This window comes from Leucoraja erinacea, chromosome 29 (genome assembly GCF_028641065.1).
Source record: "Leucoraja erinacea ecotype New England chromosome 29, Leri_hhj_1, whole genome shotgun sequence".
In the NCBI taxonomy this organism is placed as follows: Eukaryota; Metazoa; Chordata; class Chondrichthyes; order Rajiformes; family Rajidae; genus Leucoraja; species Leucoraja erinaceus.
Window position 1 is genome coordinate 26,668,128 of NC_073405.1, and position 17,486 is coordinate 26,685,613.

General features: G+C 45.6%; 1 protein-coding gene across 1 annotated transcript in view; it reads right to left on the reverse strand.

Annotated features, from left to right (window-relative positions):
- Positions 1–17,486, reverse strand: part of LOC129711350 (adenomatous polyposis coli protein 2-like) — a 127,872-nt gene that overhangs the window by 27,321 nt on the left and 83,065 nt on the right. The window contains exon 3 of the mRNA XM_055658951.1: positions 5,696–5,786. Within this exon, the coding sequence (XP_055514926.1) occupies positions 5,696–5,786 (91 nt within the window). The remainder of the gene's footprint in view (positions 1–5,695; positions 5,787–17,486) is intronic.

Below are 17,486 nucleotides of genomic sequence, written 5' to 3' on the forward strand. Positions count from 1 at the left end.
TCAATAATTGAACTACTGGAATAAGCTGCCAGTGGAGGTAGTTGAGGCAGCCACAATAACAGCATTTAATAGTCACTTGGACAAGTACATGGATAGGAAAGGTTTAGTGGGATATGGGCCAGACATGGGTAAATGGGACCAGATTGGTTGGGGCAATTTGATAGGCATGAACTAGTTGGGCTGCAGGGCCTGGTTCAGTTCAGTATGACTCTATAAATCTGCATCTCTAGTAGTGTCTGTGGCCTCCTTGTATTTTGAGGGCAGCACGATGGTGTAGAGCTAGAGTCGCTGCCTTACAAGCACCAGAGCCCCGGGTTCAATCCTGACTATGGTTGCTGTCTGTACAGAGTTTGTACATTCTCCCTGTGGGTTTTTTCTGGCTGCTGTGGTTTCCTTCCACATTCCAAAGTCGTGCAGGTTGAAGAAGGGTTTCGGCCCGAAACGTCGCCCATTTCCTTCGCTTCATAGATGCTGCTGCACCCGCTGAGTTTCTCCAGCATTTTTGTGTACCTGTGGTGTTGGTATGTTGCCCTTCAGACAGGAGGCCTGTAACTAGTGGTGTGCCTCGGGGATCAGTGCATTTGCAGTTTATCATGTATATCAATAATGTGGATGAGAATGTACACGGCAGGAATAAAAACATTTTATACACATTAGGTCAGGTACATGGATAGGAAATGTTCAGAGGGATACCAGCTAGCTAATTGTGAGCAATTTTGGGCACCATATCTGAGGAAGGACGTGCTGGCTCTGGAGAGGGTCCAGAGGAGGTTTACGTGAATTATCCCAGGACAGTAGGTCAACCTATGATGAACCTTTGTCAGCTTTGGGCCTACACTCGCTGGTTTACAAGAATGAGGGCATATCGTAGACAGTGAAGATGATTGTCAAGAATTGTAGTGGGATCTTGATCAGCTGTGCAAGGGAATGGTTAATGGGGTTTCATGCAGATAAGTGTGAGGTGTTGCACTTTGGGAAGTCAAACCAGGGCAGGACCTTCACATTGAATGTTCGGGCCCTGGAGAGTGTTATGGAGTAAAGGGAGCTCGGAGTGCAAGTACTGATAGTGGCCTCACTGGTAGATAACAATACGGATAAAATTTTATTCATCCCCAGAGGGAAATTGGAAGATGGTAAAGAAGACTTTTGACATGCTGGACATCATCAGTCAGGGAAATTAATATGAAAGAGGAATTTTATGTTACCGTTACACAAGATATTAGTGAGGCCACACTTATTGCATACAGTTTTGGGTCACCCTGCAATAGGAAAGATGCTATTAAGATTGAAATGATGCAGAGAAGATTTATGATGATGTTGCCAGGACTGAGGGCCTGAGCTATAGGGAGAGGTTGGGCAGGCAGTGACTTTATTCCTTGGAGCACAGGAGAATGAGGGGCGATCTTAAAGAGCTGTATAAAATCCTGAAGTAAATATAGGGCCTGTCTCACTGTACGAGGTAATTCAAGAGTTCTCCCGAGTTTTCCCTGATGTGAACTTGGAGAATTACGGTAATAGCTGCTCGTAGGTAGCTGCTCGTAGGTAACTGCTCGTAGGTACTCGGGGCTCTCGTGGACATTTTTCAACATGTCCACGAGAAGTTGACCTGCAACATGTTGAAAAATCTTCACGAGCTTACCGCGTTTCCCGAGTCACCTGCCGTTAGCGTTATGAGCCGCTTAGGGACGTCCTGAGTGACGTACCCACTACGTACATTCTACGTGCTTAGCACCAGTTTGATTGTTTTTTTTAAACTCGGGAGAGCTCTTGAATTACCTCGTACAGTGGGACAGGCCCTTTAGAGCGAATGCACAGTCTTTTTCCAAGGCAAGGTGGAGTCAAGAAGCAGAGGGCATAGGTTTAAGGTGTAAGGGAAAAGATTTATTAGGAACCCAAGGGGAAACCTCAGTGGGCAAATGGAGTGAGCTGCCAGAGGAAATAGTTGAGGCAGGTACAATAACAACATTTTATAAACATTCGGGCAAGTACATGGATAGGAAAGGTTAGGAGGGACATCAGCTGGAAGCAAGCTAATTGTAAGCAACTTTGGGCATCATATCTGAGGAAGGATGTGCTGGCTCTGGAGCGGGTCCAGAGGAGGTTTACAGGAATGATCCCAGGAATTAGTAGGTTAACCTATGATGAGCGTTTGTCGACACTGGGCCTGTACTCGCTGGAATTTAGAAGAATGAGTGGGGGGGACCACAATGGAACATACAGAATAGTGAAAGGCTTGGATAGAGTGGATGTGGAGAGGATGTTTCCACCAGTGGGAGAGTCTAAGACCAGAGGTCACAGCCTCAGAATTAAAGGACATTCTTTTAGGAAGATGAGGAGAAATATCTTTAGTGGTGAATCTGTGAGGCCATCAGTGAATATTTATAAGCAGAGATAGATAGATTCTTGATTAGTACGGATGTCAGAGGTTATGGTGAGAAGGCAGGAGAATGGGGTTAGGAGGGAGAGATAGATCACCATGGTTGAATGGCGGAGTAGACTTGATGGGCCGAATGGCCTAATTCCTTATGACATGACCTTAAACGGGACTAGCTTTGGATGGGTCATCTTGGTTAGCATGGATGAGTTGGGTCGAAGGGCCCTTTTCCCTACTGCAAGGCTCTATGACTCCATGATCCATACATAAAGTTTTAGCCATTGAGGTTACTCTGAATTGAACACATGAAGCCTATTTTGTGCTCCACAACAGTTGCAGGGATATATTTAATCTGTGTCAAGTAGATGCAGTGAAAAACTGTGAGCAGAGTTTACACGATTAGTTTAGGTTTGTGTCAAATAGAAATATATATCAATATATTAGATCAGATGAGACATTTCCATGCATAATATACCCACATAATCTAATATTCTGCAATTGCTTCCACTGTGAGCAAGGACATTGACTAATTTTCTTCTGCTAGCGGCTCCATAAGTACATTAATGTGTTTGCTTAAGCTGGTAACTAGCTTACATTCCTTGAGAAATAAACTGAAAACCAGAGATAATGTCATTGGTATTGGAATACACAGTAGTAAGTTATGGGGTGGCACAGCGGTAGAGTTGCTGCCTTACAGTGCCAGAGACACGGGTTCAATCCTGACTACGGGTGCTGTCTGTACGGAGTTTATACGGTCTCCCCGTGATTGCGCAAGTTTTCTCTGAGATCTTCGGTTTCCTCCTACACTCCAAAGACGTACAGGTTTGTAGGTTAATTGGTTTGGTATAAGTATAAATTGTCCCCAGTGTGTGTAGGATGGTGTTAATGTGTGGGGGTCGCTGGTTGGTTCGGACTCGGTGGGCCGAAGGGCCTGGCTTCAGGCTGTATCTATAAACTAAACTCTGAAGATGGACAGGTAGGCTTTGGTAAAAAAAAATGTAATTATCCCTAGTGTCTAGGATAGTCAGGAGTGATCGCTGATCAGTGCAGACTTGATGGGCCGAAGGGCCAGTTTCAATGCTGTATCTCGAAAGTCTAAAAGATATATCGAAAGAATGGGCAAGGAGTGATTGGTCATGTGGGAGCAGTGTTTTTATGTGACCGCACATCGTACCAACAATACTAGAAAAAACTAAAACCTAGATTTTCAAAATTTTAGAATTTTTTTATATTACAAAAAGATAATGAAAGTTTTAAAAAGTTATTGATTGAATTAGGTGTTCAGCCCCTTTACCAGCCTAAGCAGTTTACAAGATGACATTCCCCCAAAGACTCCAAGAAACGGGGAAGTGCAGATGTTGGTACACCACAAAAAGACACAAAGTGCTGGAGTAACTCAGCTGGTGAGGCAGCATCTCTGGAGAATATGGAAAGGCAATGTTTCTGGTTGGGATCTTTCTTCAGTGAGATTAGATGGTAAAGAAAGCTGGGGCAGGGTGAAGCCTTGCAGGTAATACAGGTGATGGGGGGGGGGGGGGGGGGGGGGGGGGGGAACAAAGGGATTGAAGAGGGGTAAGTGATAGGTGGATACAGGTGAAGTGGGATGATTGGTAAAAGGATGGGGGAAGTGATGAAGGTTAGAGGTGAAAAGGAATCAAAAGGTTCCACCCAACACTTGGCAATCATTGAACCCACCTCATTTCCAGCTTTCTCCCTCCTACTACAATCAGTCTGAAGAAGGGTTCAGACCCCAAACATGGCCTGTTCACTCTCTCCACAGATGCTGCCTGATCAGCTGTTCCTCCAGCACTTTTATTCTTAGTTTAGTTTAGAGATACAGCATGGAAACAGGCCCTTCGGCCCACCGAGTCCTCACCGACCAGCGATCCCTGCACATTAACACTATCCTACACACACTAGGGACAATTTTACACATACTCCAAGCCAATTAACCCACATACAGTACCTGTACATCTTTGGAGCTGTGTGTGAGCAGGGATAATATGATTTCAGTGATATTGGTCGAAGGACAAATGTCAGCCTGGTCACTAAGGATATTTCTAAACAGGGATCTTCTTCCTAATAACATCAGGGAATCTTTGAACTGGGAGAGCAGATTTGAATATCAGAGAGAAGATGGTACAACGGGGTTGATGGGTTGGTGAGGAATTTTTCTGACAACACCAAAATTGGAGTTGCAGACCTTGAGGAAGGTTGTCAGAAGATATAGTGGGATCTAGATTAGTTGCAGCAATCGGGCGGAGAAATGGCAGATGGAGTTTAACCCGAGCAAGTACAAGGTGTTGCACTTTGAATGAAAGGGGAATGCAAGGGGAAAGTATACAGTTAATGGCAAGAACCTGAACAGCATTGATGTGCAGAGGGAACTTGGTCCAAATTCATAGTTCACTGAAGGTGATTGGGTGGTAAAGGCAGTATGTGGAATCATTGTCTTCCTAGACAAGGGCATAAGAGTCAGGAAGAAGGGCATAAAGGAAGAAGGGTTTCGGCCCAAAAAATTGCCTATTCACTTCGCTCCATAGATGCTGCCTCGCCCGCTGAGTTTCGTCTACCTTCGATTTTCCAGCATCTGCAATTCCTTCTTGAACATAAGAGTCGGGAAGTCATCTTGCGGCTCTATAAGACTGTGGTTAGGCTGCATTTGGAATAATGCACGCAGTTTTGATTACCTAATTACCTGTAGAGGCTTTAGAGAGGGTGCAGAGGAGGTTTACCAGGACGACTCCTGGATGAGAGGGTCTCGGCTACAGGGAGAGGTCGATTGACTTGGATTGTTTTCTCTAGAATGTCAGAGGTTGTGGGGAAGAATTGATAGAAGTATAGACAATTATGAGAGGCATAGATAGGGTAGACAGTCAGAACCATTTAAAAAATGTCGACACTAGAGGGCATAGCTGTACGGTGCGAGGGGGAATGTTTAATGGAGATGTGCGGAGCAGGTTTGATTTTCCACAGAGAGTAGTGGGGACCTGGAACGCATTGCCAGAGGTGTTGGTGGAGGCAGATACAATAGTGGCATTTACGTTTTTAGATAGGCACGTGGAATTGCAGGGAATAGAGGGATATGGATCATGTACAGGCAGATGAGATCAGTTTAACTTGACATCATATTTGGCACAAATATTGTTCCTTTGCTGTGCTGCTCCATTATCTATGTAAGAAGGCCATTCGGCCCATCGTGAATGTAGCGGGCGGGGGCTGCGATGGGTGGAGAGAATCTTTGACAACAGGTTAGCCAGTGATTACTCAGTCAAACAGAGATGTTAGCGTTGCATATTAAGATATCAGCTTGTGTCCTACCTGTCAGCTGGTCCAAGATGTCGCTTCTCCCAGTAGGAACCAAGTTGCTCGCCTCTTGCTCGAGTTTGTTCTGAAGTTGCTTCAGCATCTCCTGGAGTAGGTAATTGAGGGTGATAAGTACACCGATCATCCTGCCTTTAACAGGTGCGCCACACACACACACACACACACACACGGCTAAATGCAGTTAGGTGGAAGAAGCTTCCATTAAAAAATATCCTCTCATATTGTGTCTGCTCCAAAGCGACACTTTTATTTACATGGCATTTGCAAATTTGCAAATGCCAAGGGGAGATTTGCTCGCCACACCCTACGGCCGCAAACCCTTCTGTATTAGACAGCGGCGATAACTGGTGCACAGACAAGTGATGCAAGTCAGGGCACTGAGCTCCTCGGCTTCACTGATAAATAGCCTGGATGTTAAGAGTCGGCGTCAGGTCACTTTAACGTTATGCCCCCATGACTGTGCAAAAAACACACACACAAAAACAACAGTTGTAATCTTGCAAATTGTTAATGTCCCGCTATTGATCCTGCAATCCTTCGCTTCATTTTTCATTCCCGTCTAAATGTGCCACACACATCACTGCCATCGAGAGGAATCAATATTGAATCCGTTTCTCGCCCGACGGCCACTACATAGCAGTGTAGGGGGCACCTGCCGAGCTGAAATAGTGAAAGCAGCCACTTCTTTCAAACCTTGTTGGATCAAAGGATGCAGATGCGTTTAATTCCTGCATAACTCCATGTACTGGGCCCAGTGTGTTTATTAAACTCCAAAGATTAAACCACGCGTCGTGTGGAGCTGCAGATGATTCAGTTGTTATTGGCAGGAACAGCAAACAGCCTCGGCAACTAGACTTCAAAGCATTTTGCTGTTTCCACCGTTCTCCAGCCAAGCGCTCAGAAGATGATGCTTTTTGCCATTCCTGTTCTCCAGAGATGCTGCCTGATCCGCTGAGTAACTCCCGCTGTTTGTGTCTACATCTGCAGTTCCTCCCTATACATCATGCTGTCCTTGTAGTGCACCTGGCCACAATATCTACGAATCTGGACCATTCTTCAAAAGCACGGTCGCCGTGCAATGTATCAGAGGGTCCAAGTGACTGGCATGTTGTCGGCTTTAATTCCACAGCATTGCTACTGTGCGTTCATTAAATGCAAACAGGAGCAGCCAGTCTGGAAAGAACAGCATTGTGACATCAACTTCCTCACACGTGCAAACAGCAGCTGCACGCTGCACTTTTTTTTAAACACTGCAACTTAGAAGCAAGGAGACTTAATTGCAAAGCCTCGCTGCATTTGGCTTTCATCTCGCTGCTCTGCAGATGGTTCGGCAAGATTACTGCCAGTAACTCGGGTTGCTTTTGGCTCTCTGTGTCGGGGGATGATGCAGCTGCACTCAAGGCAATGAATGTCCTGCTCACTTCTAATCAGCGCATTAGAAACAGCGGCCAAAAGAGCATCGTAAACCGGGGCCGAGCAGCTCCCAAAAAGCTTCATGTGCAATTTCAGAGTTCTGACGAACTGCATTAATAAAATTCCCAGAAATGCTGCGTCATGCTGGCTGGCTAACAGTGAAACCGCTCCTCCAAAGGACAGGGGGCAAACTCTGAACTATACCCTCTAGTCTTTGACATTTGCACTGGGGTGGGGTGGAAGGATTCCGACTGTCTCCTATCTATGCCTCCCATAATTTTGTGATCTCATAAGTTTTGGAGAGACCAAACATAGACTCCAGGTGCTGGTTTAAACCAAGGATAGACACAAGATGCTGGTCTTCTTGCATATGGTGTGCACAGCCTAAAGTCGTAAGACAACTTGTTCTATTTGATCTTATTTGATTGTGCACGCCAGGTTGATTGCATTCGTCGAAACAGGACGGACCACGTGAAGGTTGCAATCTCCCACCCCCAGATGCTGGTCAGGCAGCATCTCTGGAGAAAAGGAATAGGGTGATTTTTCAGGGTCGAGGCCCTTCGTCAGTGTGAGACGGGAAAGGGAAATGAGAGATGTAGAGAGATATCGAACAAATGAATGAAAGATTTGCAAAAAAGTAACGATGGTAAAGGAAACAGGCCAGAAATTGGCATAGGCAAGAACAAATACAGAAAAATAAGGATCAAAAACACGACTTGGAAGCTGGTACGACTTGGGTGGGGGCGGGATGGAGAGAGAGAGAGAGAGAATGCAAGGGTTACTTGAAGTTAGTGAGACCAAACGTAGACTGGGTGATCATTGCGCTGAACATCATCTACCTGATCACCCGGTTGCCAAACACTTTAATTCCCCAGGTAGACAAAAATGCTGGAGAAACTCAGTGGGTGAGGCAGCATCTATAGAGCAACGGAAATAGGCGACGTTTCAGACCAAAACCCTTCTTCAGACCTTCCCATTCCCACACTGACCTTTCTGTCTTTGGCCTCCTCCATTGTTAGAGTGAGGCCAAACGCAAATTGGAGGAACAGCATCTCATCTTTGGCTTGGGCAGCTTACAGCCCAGTGGTGTGAATATTGATTTATCCGACTACGGGTTACCATCCACACAAGTGCAATCCTGATCCACATCACCCTTACATAGAAAATAGGTGCAGGAGTAGGCCATTCGGCCCTTCAAGCCTGCACCGCCATTCAATATGATCATGGCTGATCATCCAACTCAGTGTCCTGTACCTGCCTTCTCTCCATACCCCCTGATCCCTTTAGCCACATCTAACTCCCTCTTAAATATAGCCAATGAACTGGCCTCAACTACCTTCTGTGGCAGAGAATTCCACAGGTTCACCACTCTCTATGTGAAAAAAGTTTTTCTCATCTCGGTCCTAAAAAACTTCCCCATTATCCTTAAACGGTGACCCCTTGTTCTGGACTTCCCCAACATCGGGAACAATCTTCCTGCATCTAGCCTGTCCAACCCCTCAATCTTCTAAATTCTAGTGAGTACATCCAGTCTTTCTTTATATGAAAGTCCTGCCATCCCAGGAATCAGTCTGGTGAACCTTCTCTGCACCCCCTCTATGGCAAGAATGTCCTTCACTTTGACTTCCCTGTCCCACAGCACCGGTGACTGGGGTTTTGATTCTGACTACGGGTACTGCCTGTACAGAGCTTGCACGTTCTCCCCATGACTGCGTGGGTTTCCTTGGGTTCTCCAGTTTCCTTCCACACTCCAAAGACAATGCAGATTTGTAGATTAAATGGCTTCCGTAAATTGCCCTTGATGTTCAGGATGCGAAAGTGGGATAACATGGAACTAGTGTGCGGCACGGACTTGATGGGCTGAAGGGCCTGTTTCCACACTGTATCTCTAAATTAAATCAAGCAGCATTTACTTAAAGCATGCATTAAGACCAATACCAGGATTTTAGTCTTAAATATAGATCAAAGCTAAAAAGCAAGGTGGTGGGAATCATAGGACATAGACCATACAGTACAGGACCAGGCCCTGCAGCCAAACATGATGCCAAGATACATTAATCTTATCTGCCTGTACATGATCCATACTACATTCCCTTCACATCCATGTGCCCATTTAAAAGCATCTTAAGTACAGGTACCGTTATAATATCTGCCTCAACCACACTCCGGGCAACATGTTCCAGGCACCCACCACCCTCAGTGTACAAGAATTTACGCACTATTTAGAATTTAGAAGGATGAGAGGATATCTCATAGAAACATATTAAAAATTTTAAGGGATTGGACACGCTAGATGCAGTCCAAAAAATGTGCCCATGTTGGAGGAATCCAGAACTGGGGTTCCCAGTTTAAGAATAAGGGGTCGGCCATTTAGGAGTGAGATGAGGATAAGCGTTGTTACCCAGAAAGTTGTGAATCTGTGGAATTCTCTGCCACAGAAGTCAGTGGAGGCCAATTCACTGGATGTTTTCAAGAGAGTTAGATATACCTCTTAGAGCTAACGGAATTAAGGGATATGGGGAGAAAGCAGGAACGGGGTACTGATTTTGGATAATCAGCCATGATCATATTGAATGGCGGTGCAGGCTCGAAGGGCCGAATGGCCTACTCCTGCACCTATTTTCTATGTTTCTATGCTTTAAATTTTGCCGCTCCCATTAGCCTTTATTTCCACCCTGGGAAAAAAGGTTCTGACTGTCTATCCTATCTATGCTTCTCAAAAATGTACGTATAGTGCATTCAGAAAGTATTCAGACCCCATCACATTTTCCACATTTTGTAATGTTACAACCTTATTCTAAAATTGATTAAATTTTTTTTTTTTTAATTCATCAATCTACACACAATACCCCATAATAAAAAAAGCAAAAACCAGTGTTTAGAAATTTTTGCATAGTAATTAAAAATAAATAACTGAAATATCACATTTACATAAGTATTCAGACCCTTTACTCAGTACTTTGTTGAGGCACCTTTGGCAGCGATTACAGCCTCAAGTCTTCTTGGGTATGACACTACAAGCTTGGCACACCTGTATTTTGGTAATTTCTCCCATTCTTCTCTGCAGATCCCCCCAAGCTCTGTCAGGTTGGATGGGGAACGTCGATGCACAGCTATTTTCAGGTCCCTCAGATGTTCAACTGGGTTCAAGTCCGGGCTCTGACTGGGCCACTCAAAGACACTTACAGACTTGTCACGAAGCCACTCTTGCGTTGTCTTGGCTGTGTGCTTAGGGTCGTTGTCCTGTTGGAAGGTGAACCTCTGCCCCAATCTGAGATCTAGAACGCTCTGGAGCAGGTTTTCATCAAGGATCTCTACGTACTTTGCTCCGTTCATCTTTCCCTCGATCCTGACTAATTTCCCAGTTCCTGCCACTGAAAAACATCCCCACAGCATGATGCTGCCACCACCATCCATCACCGTAGATATGGTATTGGCCAGGTGATGAGCGGTGCCTGTTTTCCTCCAGAAGTGACACATGGCATTCAGGCCAAAGAGTTCAATCTTGGTATCATCAAACCAGAGAATCTTGTTTAGGTGCATTTTAGCAAACTCCAAGCGGGCTGTCATGTGCCTTTTACTGAGGAGTGGCTTCCGTCGGGCCACTCTACCATAAAGGCCTGATTTGTGGAGTGCTGCAGATACAGTTGTCCTTCTGTAAGTTTCTCCCATCTCCACAGAGGAATCTGGAGCTCTGTCAGAGTGACCATCAGGTTCTTGGTCACCTCCCTGACCAAGGCCCTTCTCCTCCGATTGCTCAGTTTGGCCGGGCGGCCAGCTCTATGAAGAGTCCTGGTGGTTCCAAAGTTCTTCCATTTAAGAATGACAGTGCTCTTCGGGTCCTGCAATGCTGCAGAAATTGTTTTATACCCTTCCCCAGATCTGTGTCTCAACACAATCCTGTCTCGGAGGTCTACGGACAATTCCTTCATCTTCATGGCTTGGTTTTTGCTCTGACATGCACTGTCAACTGTGGGACCTTATATAGACAGGTGTGTGCCTTTCCAAATCATGTCCAATCAATTTAATTTATCACTGGTGGACTCCAATCAAGTTGTAGAAACATCTCAAGGATAATCAATGGAAACAGGATGAACCTAAACTCAATTTTGAGTGTCATAGCAAAGGGTTCGAATACTTATGTAAATTCCGAATCCGACCTTTCTGTCCTGGGCCTCCTCCTTTGACAGAGTGAGCACCACCGGAAACTGGAGGAGCAGCACCTTATATTCCGCTTGGGCAGTCTGCATCCCGGTGGCCTGAACATTGACTTCTCCATTACTGTCACCTCCCCTTCCCAGCTCTCCCTCAGCCCTCTGGCTCCTCCTCTTCCTTTCTTCTTCCTGCCCCCCACCCTGCATCAGTCTGAAGAAGGGTTTCAGCCCAAAACGTTGCCTATTTCCTTCACTCCATAGATGCTGCCGCACCCACTGAGTTTCTCCAGCAATTTTGTCTACCTTCGATTTTCCAGCATCTGCAATTCCTTCTTGAATACTTATGTAAATGTGATATTTCAGTTATTTCCTTTTAATTACTTTGCAAAAATTTCTAAACACCTGTTTTTGCTTCTTCATTCTGGAGTATTGTATGTAAAAAGAATTTAATCCATTTTAAAATAAGGCTGTAATGTAACAAAATGTGGAAAAAGTGAAGGGGTCTGAATACTTTCTGAATGCACTGAACCTATTAGGCTTTCCCTCAACCTCTGGTGTTCCAGAGAAAACAATCCAAGTGTATCGAACCTCTCCTTATAGCTGGCACCAGCGAATCTCCGCAGCATTCTCATAAACCTCTTTGCTCCCTCTCAAAAACCTCCACATCCGCAACCAGAACCAGAAGAATTTTGTTGTTCTGTCTGGGACATATGACAAGAAAACCTATGACTGCACACCTGTACATGGTATGCAGATGATACAACGGTGATTGGCCTCATCAGCAACAACGATGAGTCGGCCTATAGGGAGGAGGTCCAGCTCCTAGCAGCATGGTGCGTTTACAACAACCTGGCCCTTAACTCCAAGAAGACCAAGGAGCTCATTGTAGACTTCAGAAAGTCTAGGGGCGGCACGCACACCCCCATCCACATTAATGGGACGGAGGTGGAACGTGTTTCGAGCTTCAGGTTTCTGGGGGTCAACATCTCTGATGACCTCTCTTGGACCCACAATACCTCAACACTGGTCAAGATGGCTCACCAACGTCTCTTCTTCCTGAGGAGACTGAAGAAGGTACATCTGTCTCCTCAGATTCTGGTGAACTTCTACCGCTGCACCATCGAGAGCATCCTTACCAACTGTATCACAGTATGGTATGGCAACTGCTCTGTCTCCGACCGGAAAGCACTGCAGAGGGTTGTGAAAATTGCCCAAAGCATCACCGGTTCCTCATTCCCCTCCATTGAGCTAGTCCAGAGCAAGCGTTGTGTGCGAAGGGCGCTCAGCATCGTCAAGGACTGCTCTCACCCCAACCATGGACTGTTTACCCTCCTACCATCCGGGAGGCGCTACAGGTCTCTCTGTTGCCGGACCAGCAGGTCCAGGAACAGCTTCTTCCCTGCGGCTGTCACATTACTCAACACCTCGGTGATTGCTAATCACCCCCCCCCCCCCCCCCCCCCCCCCCCACTCCTCCTCCACCAGAAAAAAATAATTGCACTACTATGACTGTATGCACGTAAACATATTTATTTATTGCTCATATTCTATGTCGCTCTTCTAGGGAGATGCTAACTGAATTTCATTGTCTCTGTACTGTACACTGCACAATGGCAATAAAGTTTGAATCTGAATCTGAATCCGAATCTGAATCTAAAAACACTCTTGACTTGACTCCATGTCAAATCTCTGTAATTGTCTCAGAGAGTCGAGGCGCTGGTGTGTTTTTGTCGTGATTCTTCATGTAATGAATCCCGACGTTTCTGCTGCAGTTCTTGAACAAAGACAGGCTTGGAATTTTTTTTCTGGTTTTGCGAGCTTTTTCAACTCTACAACTGATCTGCAATGGCAGGTCATTTCTGTAGCTGCTACACATTCCACATTTAAAAGTGGTTTACTCTGGAGCCTGCATCCCTGCGGCATTAGTTAATGGACTGCCGAGTCGCAACAGACTTTCAAAGCGGTCTGATTATACCTGCGCGCTCACTTCCAAATGTAAGTTTGCAATATGTGCCTGCACTTACGGTTCCAGGGGGAAAAGTTATCACAACAAGAGCTCTCTGTAAATGGTCAACGCCCTCCAGCTTGAGTTATCCTGCCTGGTGGCTCTGACTAATGTAGTACAACTCTGGTACAACCAGCAGGTCGAGGAACAGCTTCTTTCCGGCCGCTGTCACTCTACTAACAACGTACCTCGGTGACTGACTGCCCCCCCACCCCCCCCCCCCCCCCCCCCCCCCCCCCCCCCCCCCCCCCCCCCCCCCACCCACCCCCCCCCCCCCCCCCCCCCCCCCCCCCCCCCAGGACACTTATTATTATTTTATTTTTAATTGAAATCGTTTGCTATGTCGCTCTTCAAGGGAGATGCTAAATGCATTTCGTTGTCTCTGTACTGTACACTGACAATGACAATTAAAATTGAATCTGAATCTGAATCTGAATCTGAATCTGATGGGGTGGCAGGGTGGTGCAGCGGCGAGCTTGCATTGCTTGAGATATGAAGTTCAGGCATTGAAAACAAGGGATAATGTAATTGGAATTGGAATAAACAGTGGTACATTATGGGGTGACACAGCGGTAGAGTTGCTGCCTCACAGCGTCAGAAGAAGCCCGGGGTTCGATCCCGACAACGGGTGCTGTCTGTATGGAGTTTTGTTTCAGTAAAGATTCTATACTGTCCCTAGTGTGTAGGATAGTGCTAGTGAAGGAGGTGATCACTGGTCGGCGTGGACTTGGTGTGCTGAAGGCCCTGTTTCCGCTCGGTATCTCTAAACTCTCTATCTCTAAAATTAATCGACACAATGCGCTGTGATAGGGCATGGTTTTATTTTATTATAAGAGCATGAGAAGTCAAACACGTTGATTTGAACAAGTTGAGGAGTGGAAAAATAAGTGGCAAATGCAATTTCTGGATAATTGGAAGAATGGAAAGTCAGAGTATAATTTAAATAGTAAGATACTCGCAGGGACCAACGGGCTGTGGCCATTTCATGGCAGCAGACCTGGCTTGCCCGGCGTGGAACCGGGAAAACCAGCCTGAGGAGGGAAGCTGCCAAACCCGACTCCCGCTCCTGCCAGAAGGTCGGAGACATGGAGAGGAGCGTTGAGGGAGTTGGCATGGCGGCGGACGCAAGAACATTGGGCCGCTGAGAGGAACCGGGAGTTTTACCTTCCACGCCCTCAATGTCGGTTGCGGGAGGCAGCCCCGGGGCACGAAGGCTGAAGGTGGCCGGGCGAGGAGAGGGACGACAGTTCACGTTCTCCCTGTGACCGCGTGCGTTTTCTCCGGGTGCTCCGGTTACCTACCACACTCCAAAGACGTACAAGTTTGTAGGTTAATTGGCCTGCGGGCCTTTATGGCCAGCTGCAGTTGGGACTACCATCGCAGAGTTTACGAAACATTTAGCCAGATACAAGGATCGGATAGGTGTAAATGGATATGGGTCAAACACAGGCAGTGGGACTAGTGTAGATGGTGCATGTTGGTCGGCGTGGGCCAAAGGGCCTGTTTTCCACACTATATGACTCTTTGAGTCTATAACAGTTCAACACAGGAATAGGTCCTTTGGCCCATGATGTCCACACTGAAACTGATGCGAGGATAAACTAATCTCATCTGCCTGGACATGATCCATATCTCTCCTTTGCCTGCAATCTGAGAATCCTGAGCAATGGGAAACTGATAGCACTGTGTCCGAGAGACTAGGATCTGATTGTCATTGATCAGATTGATTAGTGGTAAAAGCTCAAGACTGCTAAGACCAACTTCTGCTGCTACTGTATATGGACAGATAACGTCAGCCTTTCTATCCACGTCCTTTGATTCTCTGAGTGTCCAAGTTGTGTCGGGACTGGTTGTAAATGTGGGATAAGTAAAGTCCGATTTAAGATAGTCCGGGAGTCTCCAATGAGGTAGAGCTACCATCTACTTAATGGGTGACCCTCAGACTACCTTTAATGGGACTTTACTGAACTTTATCTTACACTATACGTCAATCCTTTTATCCTGTATCTGTACACTGTGGACGGCTTGATTGTAATCATGTACTGTCTTTCCGCTGACTGGATAGCATGCAACAAAGAGCTTTCCGCACTCTCTCGGTAGACATGACAAGAAACTAAACTCAATTAAATTAAACTAAACTAGTATGAAAGGGTGATTGGTGGTTGGCATGGAAACAGTTGGCCGAAGGACCTGTTTCCATGTTGTATCTTTCAATCAATTAATGCAATAACACAAAAATAAATGTATAATAATCATTAATACATAGTTCATAATACCATAACACCCAGTCCATAATAGTGAACAATCACAAACTGGGCACAACTGGTTACATGGGCTTAGAATGGAGTTGAGGAGGAATTTCTTTAACTAGAGGGTGGTGAATCTGTAGAATTCAGTGCCACAAACAGCTGTAGAGGCCATCATTTAGTTGCTTTTAAAGCAGAGATTGATAGGTTATTGATTAGTGAGGGCATCAAAAGGAATGGGGAGCAGGCAGGCAGTAGGATGGGTTTGAGAAGGAAAAATAGATCAGCCATGATTGAATGGTGGAGCAGTCTCGATGGCCCGAATGGCCTAATTCTGCTCCCGTCTTTTGTCTTATGGTCCTATACCAATTCAGGTCGCCATTTGTGACATGATACTTTTTTTTCTGAGACTAATTATGGGTTAAATACTTAATTGGCTTTTAGCTTTCAAAGGCATTCAGCGGCAACATCCTAATTACCATAATTAATTCATTTTCATTGAAGATAATTAACCTTAGCAGTCGGAAATCTTACATTCTGTGACTGGTTTCAAATCCTTGTGTCTGCAATGTCATTTTAGAAAGCTTGTCACAGAATGAGGGCATGATTTTGTTGATGATTGAAGTCTATAATGATCAGACAGAATTTATTGAATGCATAGGAGTTGCCTATTGAAACAGATTTGTCATAGTGTCATAGAGTGATACAGTGTGAAAACAGGCCTTTCCACCCAACTTGTCCAAGCCGACCAACATGCCCCATCTATGCTAATCCCACCTGCCTGCGTTTGGCCCATATCCATCCAAACCTATCCTATCCGAGTACCTGTCCAAATGTTTTTTAAACGTTGCGATAGTACCGGCCTCATTTACCTCCTCGGGCAGCTCTTTCCATATACCCATCACCCATTGTGCAAAAAACATTGCTCCTCAGGTTCCTAATAAATCTTTCCCCCCTCACCTTAAGTCTATGTCCTCTGGTTCTTGATTTCCCTCGGTAAAAGACTGTGCATTTACTTTACCAATTCCCCACTTGATCTTATACATCTCTATCAGATCACCCTTCAACCTCCAGTGATCCAAAGAATAATGTCATAGCCTGCTCAACCTCTTCCGATATCTCAGGGGTGGGAGATTGCAACCTTCACGTGGTCCGCCCTGTTTCAACGAATGCAATCAACCTGGCATGCACAATCAAATAAGATCAAATAGAACAAGTTGTCCTACAAGTTTAGGCTGTGTACGCCATACGCTAGAAGAGGAAGAAGGCCCCCGAATCCTGGCAACATCCTCGTAAATCTTCTCTGCACAATCGCCAGCTTAACGACATCTTTCCTATAACAGGATGGCCAATACTCTAAATGTGGCCTCACCAGTGCCTTGTACAACTGTAAGCATAATCTTCCAACTTCTACACTCAATACTCAATACTCAACACTCTGGCTGATTGTTCGCATTGAACATATTGCGAAGCTGGGGTCAATGCACAGGCGAAGTCTCCCAAGGCAGCGGACTCACACCTGAGTGTTCTGTAAGGATATTTAGCATTGAAAGTCTCCAAAGCTGTAATCAGTATGAAATGCAGAAACACCCATTAGGATTGCACAGTGTGAACAACTCGTGCAAGTTCCATCAAAGGCTAAGGAAGGAGAGAACATTCAGATGCTGACAATGTACCAACAAGTCATCAACACTGAATATAGAACATAGAAATGTACAGGCAGCATCGCAGGAGAACATGGATAGGTAATGTTTCAGGGATCCTGAGTGATGAAGGGTCCCAACCTGAAGCGTCACCTATTCATGTTCTCCAGAGATGCTGCCTCAGCTGCTGAGTTACTCCACTCATTTTTGTCATTTTGTGTAAAACAGCATCTGCAGATCCTTGGGTTTTTTCTAGTCATGTACAGCACAGGAACAGGGTCGTTGGCCCCCAATGTCCAAACCGAACACAATGTCAAGATAAAC